The sequence below is a fragment of the Macrobrachium rosenbergii genome, chromosome 6, assembly GCF_040412425.1.
Source record: "Macrobrachium rosenbergii isolate ZJJX-2024 chromosome 6, ASM4041242v1, whole genome shotgun sequence".
Lineage (NCBI taxonomy): Eukaryota > Metazoa > Arthropoda > Malacostraca > Decapoda > Palaemonidae > Macrobrachium > Macrobrachium rosenbergii.
This window is the reverse complement of record NC_089746.1, coordinates 14,255,551-14,268,675: the sequence shown is the minus strand read 5'-3', so window position 1 is coordinate 14,268,675 and position 13,125 is coordinate 14,255,551. Positions and strand designations below refer to the sequence as shown.

The 13,125-nt window shown below is 39.6% G+C and overlaps 1 protein-coding gene across 3 annotated transcripts in view; it reads left to right on the top strand.

Annotated features, from left to right (window-relative positions):
• The window catches only part of LOC136839218 (regulator of microtubule dynamics protein 1-like), a 32,079-nt gene extending 21,395 nt beyond the window's left edge, over positions 1–10,684 (top strand). For all 3 annotated transcript variants that reach the window (XM_067104958.1, XM_067104956.1, XM_067104957.1), the window contains 2 exons: positions 6,349–6,582; positions 7,177–10,684. In XM_067104958.1, coding sequence (XP_066961059.1) covers positions 6,349–6,582; positions 7,177–7,242 — 300 coding nt within the window. In that variant the 3' untranslated portion in view covers positions 7,243–10,684. The remainder of the gene's footprint in view (positions 1–6,348; positions 6,583–7,176) is intronic.
• Positions 10,685–13,125: the final 2,441 nt, after the last annotated feature.

Sequence of the window (13,125 nt, the reverse complement as noted above, 5' to 3'; positions counted from 1 at the left end):
ATCTTCCTGTGATGGTAATTCTGTCGATCGGATTCTAAATATTGCAGAATATAATTCTGATTTGTAGGGTCTCTCTAAGGGTTACAGGTCATTAGTTAGACATTATTTTAATCTTGGGTTTTCTAATATCTATAATCATGTCTTAAAGAACCTTCCTGAATTTGCAAATGATGTCTTTCAAGATTATCAGGGGGGGAACAGAATCAGTCTATTTTCTTTCCTTAAAATCTATGGCCTCTTCTGTGACTTCAGAGTTTTCCCTTTCCCCCATTGCTTCCAAACCTTCTTCCATTGCTCTTTCTCAACCTTCCTTTTTGGGCCACTCTTCGGGGAACACTTCGGGTTCTTTGGTTGCTCATCCGGTTTCATTGCCTTAAGCGGACTTGTCTTCTGTGCCATCTTCGGTGAATCCTGTAGTTTTTCAGGCTTCCGATCTCGTTGCTGCGACAGTTGGCAGTGCACTTGCCCCAGCGTTCCGCAATTGCTCCGTTAGCTAGGATGGCTGGTAATTTGTCTTCCTCTGTTACCTTGGGTTCAGTACCTTGTAACTTCTCCTTTGAAAGTCCTTTGAGTTCCAGTCCAGTTGGTACATTCTCCACCTGTCCAACGTCGTCAGGGGCTCCGGTGGTTACTCCGAGTGTGGCTTCTTCCTTCTTCCCTCCTTCGGTTTCTTCTTCTCAACTTTTCCTGCAGGTTTCCCTGTTCCTCCAGCTAAGGCGGGCAATGTAGGTTCAGGGTTGATTCCGGGTCATCAAGGACCTTTTCTCCCTTCTTCCTTATCCAGCGGATCTTCTGTTCCGGATTCCCATTCTCATGCGGCTCTGATGCATCCTGATTTGCATGGTTCGGGTGTTGTGGCCTCTTCGCTCTCAGGAGTGGGCGTTGTCAGCCCAGGTGTTGCATCATCGTCATTGGATTGTGCGGGGTTTGCGCAACCTATTTCAGTTGCCTCCAGTATGGTTGTGACTGATTCTTCAGGTGTCCATCTCACGCACCCAGGTGTATCGTGTTCCGGATTGTCAATTTCGTTGTTTGCTAGGGGTCAGCCTCTCTCTTTTCCTGTTCTGACTCGGTCGGACCAGTCCGACAAGGATTGTTCATGTGAAGAAGAGGACCTGGTACTGGAGGTTAGTGTTCCTTCAGCCAATGAGACTGAGTACATGCGGGTGGTGGACTTCATCCATACTCTTTATCCTCAGTCCAAGGCTCTGGAGGAGCCTACACAACAGAATCAAGCAATGTTCGAGTCGCTGTATGTGACAAAACAGTAGTTGCTCATTCATCAAAGAATCTAGTCTGGTTTGGCTGTGTCGAGCAGGCATTGAGGGAGGCAGACGATAGTTTAGCGGCTTTGATAGGGTCGGTTAGGCAGGATTCAACCCTTCATCCTATTTGGAAGGGGTTTTATAGGGTTGTGGGTAACCCTTCTGCGGGTGTCAGGGTTTCCCTCAACGAATCGGTGGAGGCTCTTCTATCTCGGGTTCCGTCTTTGAATCGCCTGGTATCTGTTACTACTAGAGAGGCTTGTATCTTAGAGGACACTTTCCGCAGCCAGTCGGTGGCCTTGTCCCACTCTATGTGGATGTTGTCCGGATTGATGGGGTTCCTTAAGCAGGATGGGTATACTCCTTGGGACCTGACCTTATTTGATAACCTCATCACTTCGGTGTCAATGGGTTTGGCTTACAAGGCGAACATTTCCGCAGGCTGTATGACGTTCTCTGGGAAGAAGAGGAGGGATTTCTTTTTGAGTCATCTGCCTCCCCATTATCATGATATCCACAAGAGGGTTCTGTTGAGGGCTCCCTTTGTGTTCAGCAACAGTCTGTTTAGTGAGGAAGATGTTTCTGCCATGGTGAACTTTGTTTCTTCAACATTGGGAGTTGAGTTGCAGCAGGCCATGATTCGAGTAGCAGCTCAGAGTGCCAGATCGCGTAAGGGGTCCAGAATGTCATTTGCCGGCTAAGAGTCCGCATTCCAAGTCTCCGGTAAGACCTCCGAAGAAGGTCCGCTTTTCCTCCAAAAGTCCTGCTTCTGCCTCGAATCCGAAACCTTCTGCTTACAAGAAGTTAGGAATTTGGATCAATTTAGACAAGAGCTCACTAGTGCCAGCACAAGTAAAGACATATTTGGGGATGATGATTCAGATGCGTCTTTTGAGGGCTTTCCCGACAGAGGAGCAGGTTTTTGTGATTCTAAACCAACTGGAGGTATTCCTGTCGGACAGAGCTCAGCCTGTGAGCCTGTGGAAAAGCTTGCTGGGCCGAATGTTCTCCCACTCGCTTCTAGTTCCAGGGTCTCGTCTTCGGATGCGTTCTCTGCAGGTGTGTCTCAGGAATTGCTGGGACTTTCGGGAAGAGAACGCATTTATAGTCTGGGATGATTCTTGCCTGAAGGATCTTTGGTGGTGGTCAGAAGAACATCATTATCATCTGACCACTGGCGTAAGATTGGATTCCCCTCTTCCAGACGTTCATCTGTACACAGATGCCTCAGATCTGGGTTGGGGTGTAACCCTGGAGGAATCTCAGGCTCAGGGCCTTTGGAGACATCTGGATTGGGAGGAGTCCATAAATTGCAGAGAGTTACGAGCAGTAGAGGAGGCTCTAAGCTGCTTCTCAGAGCAGGTAAGCAACAAGTCAGTAGCGCTGTTTTGCGACAACGTTACTGCAGTGTCATATCTCAAGAAGGAGTGGGGAACGAGACCGCAGGCATTAAACAGCATAGCACAGAGAGTTCTCTGTTAGTGCGAGGACCGCAGAGTTTCTCTCATTCCCCAATTCGTGTCAGGGAAACTCAATGTATTGGCGGATGCTCTGAGTCGTTCACAGGAAGTTCTTGGGGGAGAATGGACTCTAGTTCAGGAGGAGGTGCAACTTCTGTTGAAGAGATGGCCAGCAATGATAGACCTCTTCGCCACCAGGTTGAATTTTCGTCTCCCAGTCTACTTCTCCCCAGTAGCGGACCCCATGTCCTGCGGGACAGATGCAATGCTACACTCCTGGGACAACATGCAAATGTATGCATTCCCTCCATTCAGGATGATCCAGGAAGTGCTGCAAAAGCTCAGAAACTGTGACAACACGCAGATGACTTTGGTACGCCCCTTCTGGCCCCAGAGACCTTGGTTTCCGGAACTTCTGGACTTATTGACAGAAGTCCCAGTATTCCTCCCAGAGAGGAAAGATCTTCTCAGACAGCAAAATTTCCATTACTTCCATCGGAACCTCCGCATGCTGAAGCTAGTTGTGTGGAGACTGTCCAGCAAGCGGCCCATCATTCAGGACTTTCTATGGCAGTGGGTCGACAACTGTCTTTCTGTCGGAGAAGTTCAACTAGAAAACTGTACCAGGCCAGGTTGGCGGTATACTGTAGTTGGTGCTGGAAACAGGGACATAGTATTTTGCGTCCATCAGTGGCGAAGGTAGCAGACTTCCTCCTGTTCCTGAGCAAGGAAAAGAGATTATCCTATTCTACGATTGCTGGTTATTTGTCGATGCTCAATAGCACGTTCTGATTTCATCTCCTGGAGCTTTCCGACTGGCAGAGTTTTACATGATCTTGTTAGGTCTTTTAGAATAGAAAGTCCAATTCTTCCACTTTGGGCCCCCTCTTGGGATTTAGTGGCTGTGTTAGGTTTCTTAAGATCTGCAGTATTCGAACCATGAGTCACTGTCCCAAAGGCAATTAACTAAGAAGGTATTATTTTTAGTTGCACTGGCTACAGCCAAAAGAATCAGAGAAATTTGGGTGGAGTTGAGGATAGTATCCTTTTCGGAGCAAGATATTTTTCTTTCCCACCTGCCAGAATTTGTTGCGAAATCCGAATCAGAAATGAATCCTCTTCCCAGAGCATTCAAGGTAGAGTCCTTGGAAGACTTCGTAGGAGGCTACACTTCTGAAATCCTGCTAAGTCCAGTTAGGGCTCTGAAAGTTTATTTGTCTTGTACAGAAAAACTGTTGCCTCGCCTGAGAACATTATTCGTTTCCCCTAATTGTCCATCGCGTTCTATTTCTAAGAATGTGATTAGTTTCTTCCTATGAGAGGTTATTCAGCAAGCATCGGAGGGTTCTTCATCGCCTTTGGATCCTTCGAGTTCCTTTTTGCGTCCAAGGGCGCATAGTATTAGGGGAGTGGCAACATCTTTGGCCTTCCTGAGGAATTTTTCGGTGTCAGCAATCTTAGAGGTGGCCACTTGGAGGTCGGTGTTGGTTTTCACGACTTTCTACCTCAGAGACATTCAGTTTTCTTCGGAGAAGGGTTACTCGCTGGGTCCCTTTGTGGCAGCCAACTCGATTTTATAATTACGTAGTAAAGTCGGGGGAGGCGGGGGACTATAGGTAATAAATGTAGTCTAAGGAACTTAGGATTCTCTGTTGGTCGGGATTCATAGTGAGAGTATTAAGTTTGGCGTTAGTACTGTGAAGTTAGGCAGATCCAGTGGACAGGTTTGGTTTCTTCAACCTCTGCTGAGCAGACATCGGCGGCAGCGGGCGGCGAAGAACTCGAAGATACGGCACACTCAACTTCTCCTTCATACATGAGAGGCTACAATAGCCACATGGGAGGTTCATCGTACTCCTCCATACACGAGAGGCTATGAATAGCCACATGGGAGGTTCATCGTTCTCTGCTATACATGGGAGGCTCTGATTAGCCACATGGGAGGTTTGTCTTTCTCCCCTCCATTCATGGGAGGGCTTGAATACCACATGGGAGGTAGCTTGACTCGGACAGTACCTAGATATGAGACTGACGTCGGGGGTATTCTCTCTACAAGCATCCTCACCTGCCGAGTGGGATAACCAGGTGAGGATACATTCATTTATACAGAGTAGGCAAATAATGAGTTACCTGCTTTCCCTTGTTGGCAGGTCAGGCTGAATTAGATTGATCCCACCTCCTTTAAAATTTTGTTAATTGGGCTAATTCAGGTGTTCAGGGAGTTTATTGCAATATGAAGTTTTTCATAATAAAACTAATATTGTAATACTTACCTGAACACCTGAATGATTCCTACCCTCCTCCCCACTTCAATTTGAATAGTGAATAACTCAGTTGGGGATGTTGGCCTCTGTTGGCCGGTATTGCAGCAGTGTTATCAGCAGTGCCTCAGGTAACTCATTTGACAAGATTTTTCCTTTAGCGTTGGTAACGCTGACAGTTAATTATACCCACTTAGTAGGTAAAGAAAGTATGGGGATGTAGTTCAGGCTGGTCAGTGACCAGGGCTAATTCAGGTGTTCAGGTAAGTATTACAATATTAGTTTTATTATGAAAACTTCTTTTTTCATTTCTGAAAATTGAAAATTTCTGAGATGAATGATATTATAGTCATATCCCCCAAAAGTTCTCTCTTTTATCATGTGGTACCATTTTATGTTAGATTTATTCAGGTAGTTACAGTAGACCCCACTTTTTCACAGGGATAGGTTCCAAAACCCACCGAGGAAATACAAAATCCCCTCATAAAATGCTTATAACTGCCAAATACCATGTACCCATTAAACTAAAATGGTTATAACTGCCTATTTTAACAGTTCACTGCCTAATTTAATAGTTCAAACAAAAATATACCTTGGTTTACGTCATGCTCAATCTAGTCGTTTTGTGGTTAGTCCTCACCATCTATAAATTTATTAAAAAATTCTTGTTCAGGCATTCTCTCTCTCTCTCTCTCTCTCTCTCTCTCTCTCTCTCTCTCTCTCTCTCTCTCTCTCTCTCTCTCTCTCTCAGTATACATATCCCTTAATGAAAAAAGACAGCAAAATATCAATAAAATGTTATCTCACTTACAGAATCCATTTATACTGTGCTTAGACTTCGATGTAAACACCACAGCTCTCTCTCTCTCTCTCTCTCTCTCTCTCTCTCTCTCTCTCTCTCTCTCTCTCTCTCTCTCTCTCTCTCTCTCTCTCAGTATACATATCCTTTAATGAAAATACACAGCAAAATATCAATAAAACATTTCACTTACAGAATCCATTTATACTGTGTTCAGACTTTGATATAAAAACCTCAGTTCTCTCTCTCTCTCTCTCTCTCTCTCTCTCTCTCTCTCTCTCTCTCTCTCTCTCTCTCTCTCTCTCTCTCTCTCTCTCTCTCTCTCAGTATACATATCCTTTAATGGAAAAATACAGTAATTAGTGAATACATGGTGTTGCTCTACAAAAAAAGCAAATTAGTGATAATTTTAAGAGACACAGTCCATATGAAAATTCGCGAATTGGTGAAAGTTGAGTTGTAAAATTGAAAGATATGTCCCACAAAAATCCACAACAAAGTGAAGTGTGTAAAAGTGGGGGTCCACTGTACTTAATTACTTTACTACTAATTTTTTGTAACAGGTATCTCAACTATCTTGGCTGGAACGCAGAGCTGCAGCAACACTCTTTGGAGAAGTTCCTTCATCGAGTTTTGAAGAGGCTCTTCAGCATTTCCAGGCAGCTGAAGAACTGAGATCCTCAGGGTGGAAGGAAAATCGTCTCTTTATTGCAAAATGTTACATTCAGCTAGGCAACTATATTGCTGCAGCATCGTGGTTAAAGAGGGCGTTCGATGCCCCCATCATTACACCTGATGTAAGTTTTCATTTCTTTTTAGTTTATAGTGTTAACCAAGTTTGATAATTATGTGGTATGTGTTATCATTCCTAATTGACATATTGCCTAAAGAGAATATGTAAAAATACAACAAAGTAAGTTCAGTTATTGTTTTTAAGTTGGTTCCAGGTGGCTCTTGTGTCACTGCACTACCATCCTTCTGTGTGGTAGACAAAAAACTGAGTCAGGGAACATTCTAGATGGGAAATGGGTAAAAATTGGTGATAGATCGGTTTGTATAAAAAAACTAGTTTTATGGTATAAGATAGAGTGAAACTAATAATTAAAAAGAATGTTATAAACACTCAGTTTTTGTATAAGGTTTTCATATCTCAACCCAGCTGATTTCATGCAGCTAATTATCTAGACTTCACAAAAAGTGATATCTTGACTCTGAGGGACCTCAGAATCAATGAAGTTGAGTATCACAAATGAGGGCCAGAAATAAACAGTGGGTTTTTATGAAAGAATTAATTTTGTTTTGAAAAAAAACTGCATATTCTTACTTTTAGCATCAAGTGCTTGAGGATATTTATGAGAGTTGAGTAACGAAGGTTTCCATTTCTTTTCCAGGACGAAATTGTACATAAAGAAGTGTGGGAGTTGCAGGTTAAGTATGCATCTTATAGTGACTTATGAAATAGTGTTCTTTCTATTAAGCCTCTGTACTTGAAACATTGCAGAAATACAATGAGAATCAAGTTAGGCAGGATAGCAATTTTTCATACACTTTAAACTGGGTACTTTACCTGAAATCCCAAGCTCAGTATCGCTTTGCATAAAAGAGATTCGTTTGTACCAAAATTAGCATTAAGAGTGTATTAGACTATCCCTACTTTAAGCTGCGATATAGCCTCTGTGATTTTATATTGTTATTTGGGATTGGTTTCAGTAATTTTGGGTACTGAGATTATTGTACTGTGCTCTTACCATTGTGATGTGTCAGTCAGATAAGGGATGTTTTATTTTTATTATCAGTAAATTATAACAGTATCACAGAAAGTTATTTGAGTGTAATGTTACTTTTGATTAAAGATTTTACCATGATTGTTTTGCATCAGTTTTGTGGTTTTGTATATATAAGATTTTATTTCTTAGCAATTTTTACATTCATGAAGTAATTCAAAAAGTTTTTTTATTAAATATAAACAGGTTCCGTGTTATAACTGTGGCAGTGCATAATGTCGATCTTTGGCATTTTGTGAGTAGGAAGCCAGTAATCAGTCAATCAATCAATCATTATTTTGTTATTAGTTTTGTTATTAAATAATGTAGAGTTCAGATGGGATGTAGAATAGTATGGTAAACACACCGCTCTGTAAAATTTGCCATAGTTTTAGCCAGAGGTAAATGGTTTGTTCATTAGTAAGTCCTAAGCATTTTACAAATGGTGTAGAAGTATGTACCTTGGTATGTAGAAGTTCTTAGTGAAGTTACTGAGTGAATACTAGATGACCAGGGCTTGAGGTGCGAAAGCATATTTTATTTACAAGTAGTGGAGGATTTGACATTTAGAATGGATAATGAGAAGTACATGAAAATGGTACCTTTAAACAACCAGAGTTTTTAAATAAAATTTTGGTGGAATGTTCATGTTTAGGGAATGAAGTTTTTGCTGAAGTTGCAGGGGAAAACTTGAGGAAACAAAGCTGTGCTCTGTTGTGACTTTTAGCATTAGTTTCAAGGGTGATCAAGCCATATTTATTCATTTGAATTCTTCAGAAGTAAGAAAGGAAATATGTAAACTTTATTAAATTTTTAATGTTTTAGAACTTTTTTAGATTGACTTTTTTTCCTGATGACATTAAATTTACCTCTGTTTACTATAGCTTATAAAACCAAAATTATTTTGAAAGTTCAGTACTATTACAATCATCCAGCTGTGCCCTACTTCACAAGCCACACATGGAGCATACTTATTTGTTGTTTGGTAACAAGTTATCCAGCTTTCATAGCATGAGGTAGCTTGTCTTTTTTCTCTGTAAATCTAAACTGGAATTGTTGTTGCATTGCCAGTCTCTGTTTTTTAATCTGATATCTTAATTTTTTTGTAGTCTGGCATAACCATCAACTTCATGCCTCAGTTTTGCATATTATTTCACTGAAGTAGTTGTTTTTCTTTGTTATCCCTTGAAAATGTTAAATGGTTTTGAAAACATTTGCCTTTTGATGGGAGTCCATTAGTGTCACAACAGCTTCCCACAGTATATTAGTAATCTTGCAAGGAACTTTGTTATGGCAGACCTACTTAAAGGATGAGGAGAAGGAAAAAAGGCTGTTATGAATGGTTCAGAGAACAAGACCTAGTGCAAAAACTGGAATCTTGAGTCTTCCAGAAGTGGAATGGGTCTTTTAAGATTCTTTGGAGTCATTTTTGTCAGGAAATGATAGATGCACAAGGATCCAGTCATTGTAGAGAAAGCAAAACCTCCCTGAGAGAGAGAGAGACACACACACACAACAATGTACATACATTTATCATGTGCGTAAATTAACTTCGGTAGACGCAAAATGGAATTTCACTTGATAAATCACACTAGTCACTTTGACATAGCCAGAGTTGCCAGTTTTGGATAGGACTTAAAACTGGGGACTTTTTGGTAACAAATAATACAAATTAGTATTGAATGTGTCATGATGTTGCCACTCCTTGTGAGTTCAGCTTGATCACTTATCAGAATGTACTTTGGGTGATTTTGGCCAATGGCAGTCTTGGACGAGCAGTAGTACTGTAGTACTGTAGCAAAACAGAAAAGATTTTACTTAGCCTGGCTGGAGAATGCAGTACAGCTATCTCTATGTTTTTATCAGAATTAGTATAAAAATGTCATTGTATAATTTGGTGTTTCTGGAACAATATTCTAGTTTTTCTTAGTACAAAGTCTTAATTATAAGATAGTTTCTTGTCCTCCTAGAAAATTGAAGTGCTGCATTTTACAATATTTTCCATATCCATCCATATGATACTTCTGTAGATAGTTTTTAAGATTCATCAACAGTAAAGATTTTATATCAGATGTGGTTAGATGTGAAATAAGCTTTCTCTAAAGTCTTAAGTTGCATGCACTTTCTGCCTGACTTCCCATGTGGTTTAGGCTGTCCATATGTCCTTTTTCCTTGATTTCCTATACATTCTTAGGGGTCTTCATTTTTCTACACCCTTAGCTAGTACAGTCAGCTTGACTTGGGCTTGTGATAAGTTCACTGAAGCTTTGTTTTATCAGGACTTTGCGAAGATTCAAATCCCTTATTTAAAATGATCCTGTACACAGTATAGGATATTTGCATATGTATACATAATGAAAAGAGAAAATACAAATTTTCTCTCTCTCTCTCTCTCTCTCTCTCTCTCTCTCTCTCTCTCTCTCTCTCTCTCTCTCTCTCTCTCTCTCTCTCTCATTAGGGTTTCAGTTAGTAAACAGTTAATTTAACTAAGCTAAATAAGCTTAACTTTCACTCATATATAAAAGTGGTTTTAACTGCAGTACCCTTTGATAGGGATAGTCTTAGTTCTAGTTTCAAATTGTATTTATACAACAGCATTATGCAAGGTAGTACATCTACAGTAGTTGTAAAGATGTATCATAGTTCTGTTATATTTCAAGTTGAGATGTATTTTACATTTTCGTTTGTTCTTGGTATATTTGGCACTTGGCCAATTCAAGTTTTGCATTTGAGAACGTGTTGGGATTTTATTTTCTTTTGTTGTTTAAATTGAAATTTATTTTATTTTTTCTTTATGTTCTTGGTGTACTTGGTATATGGCCAGTTCAAGCTTTGTATGTTAGAACATTGTTTAATTTTATTTTCAAGTGTATGTTTTCTGTTTGTGTAAGTGTAGGGCAGACCAATTGTTCCTCATCCCTTTTCATGAAATGCCTAAATCATCTCAGTCTTTGAGATCTTAGTGAATTTTCTGGCTTTTGGGCACATTTTTCTGTAATTTCTTTGTGTCATAATCTGATTTATGTAGTCATATTTCAGTACACATGTTTCTGTAGAATAGAATACTGTAGTACAAACTTCATATATGTTATGTCAGGTTTCACTTTGTTCACTGGTTGGATACATTTTATCAGTAGTCCAGTTGTCTCATTCCTGCCCTTTTTTCAGTACAACATGGTGCACCACCTCTATGTATCCACATTTGTTCTTTATATTTTACTCCATTTATATTATGCATCCTTGAGCAGGTCTTGTGACACCATATTTCGCATTTGGCACACAGTTTTTTATTCACCTCACTTTTCCTAAAATATCCACAATGCCATTTTCCTGAATGCTTATTTCTCTACTTGTTTTCCCATAACCATAAGCATTGTTTTTTTATATTGCTTCTCTGTCCTCTTCTCTCTTTTCCACTTATCCATCTTATAAGCATTTTTATGACTGGTTCCTATGATTTTGCTATTTATCTGTTTATAGCATCTTCCAGAGGCCTCCTTTTCTGCACTCTTTTGTAGCATCTTCCATTACTATGATAAACAGCAAAGGACTCAGGGCTGAACCTTCTTGGATACCAACTACCAACTTTATCTCAGGTTCTTCTAATACACCCACCACTTTTTTTTTTTTTTATTAGTTGTTCCAGGTACCCTCTGTCTTCTTAAGTACCATCTAATTTGTGCTTTGTCAAATGCCATTTCAGGAGTCACTAGAATGTTAATCTATTTTTATGGCTTTGCATTTTCTGCCAACCATGTTTCGCTGCTGTATTTTCTGATATTTTGTGTTGATACTCCTCTTTGATTCTTTGCTTTTCAGTTTCCTTTTTTGAATTCTTTTGATTATTCTTTCCTTATCTTCTTTCTATCCATCATTGTAAAGCAAGCTTAGAAGCAGTTTGTTTTGATCATGCCTCTTTTAAAATTATAGTTGTGAATTAGTTATTAGTTGTGAATTAGAGTATTAGTTATTATTGTAAGTAGAAGAAAGTAAAACTTTTATCATAGTTGAGGACCTGATAAGTTCTTTTATAGTTTTGAAAATATTGTTTTTCCAGTTTGACAATCTGTCTGAAACAGTGATGCAGGCGTACATATGGCTCAAATTGCAGTACATTTGAAAGCCTTAGGCAACAGTTTCCATTCTCTTCATGACTAGATAGTCTTGTCAAAATAGTAAGGTGTGGGTACTAACATTTCTTAGGATTACTACACAAACATTTTGCTGTTTCAGGCAGCACTTGTGTGGTTATAACATAATTTTGTTATTTGTTTTTAAAAGTGTTTTGTATGGGTTGTAGGAGAAGGAAGAGTTCTCTGCTGTTCAGCTCATCGAGAGCTCAATTATTTTAATTTAAAGCATACTAGGATATATAAGGTAGAAATGAACCAAAAATATGAGAATAGATTAGAATACTATGAGAATAACATCAGTACAATGGCCTTCCAAAACCCAAAAGTGAAGTGACTGTGAGACTTTATGAGCAGGAAAATTCCTTTGCAGTATTGTCTGGGCAGATGGTTGGCTTTAGTCAGTTTTCACTGACCATGCTACAGATGCTTGCTCAACAGACAGCTGTTTGAAGAAGAGTAAGGGTTTAGACTGAGTACTTACTGTTGTTTAGCATTCTCATCCCAATAGCCACTCGTAAATACCGGAGAGCCCAAAGGATAGTGCATTGCACCTAGAGAGACAGTCAGCGGAGATACATGACAGTTGAAGTAGAAGTATTTTAAGGGAAAACAGAATTCAGAGGTTAGAACTTCAGAATATATTGGATTTTATTGAATACACTTGGGTTGATAGGAAGATTGAAACCCCATTTGAAGAGAGAGCTAAGGTCATGCAAAGTATTAAAAAAGTGAGGAAGTTCTAGGTCAAGTGCTCATTCTTGTTGGCTAACAAGAAAAGACATAATCACTAACTGATAATTTGTAGCAGTAGTTGACCTGTTTTCCAGGACAGTCAACTTGCTTCCAGGGGATAGAGCAGACATACTAGGGTGACTAAATTACTTTAGTTTTAGAAATTACAGTACTGTATAGGGACAACGAAAGACATTGTTAAATTATAAAATCAAGCCCAATTTGACTATTGAAAATGAAAAGAGATGAGTGCATAGAGATTACCTGAAAACTTGACTGCAGAAAAAAGTAGAAGAGTGAGAGCTAAAGAGTCAAGTAGAGAGAGAGAGAGAGAGAGAAACTCCTTTTAAGCCAAGCAGTCTAAGGATTGCTAAGTTCTGCAGAGTAACTGTGGGAAGTGGCAGGCTTGAGGATGTTACAAGACCGCTCGGAAGGTTTGAAAGGGAGTATTTCAAGCCACTGGAAATGACAAAAATGGAACCTATAGAAAAAAAGAAAAGAGAGAAAAAGATCATAAGGTTGCCTAACAGTAGAGAAGAAAAGATCTATAAAGGAGTGATGAATGGTGTCATTGATTAGTCAAAATACTGTACAGTACTTTGAATTTTACAATGCTGAGAAGACACCATATATAAGAGCAATATATTAAAAACTGACAGATATAGGCGATACTGAATAAAGCTTTCATAGCTGGAATGAAAGAAAAGACATT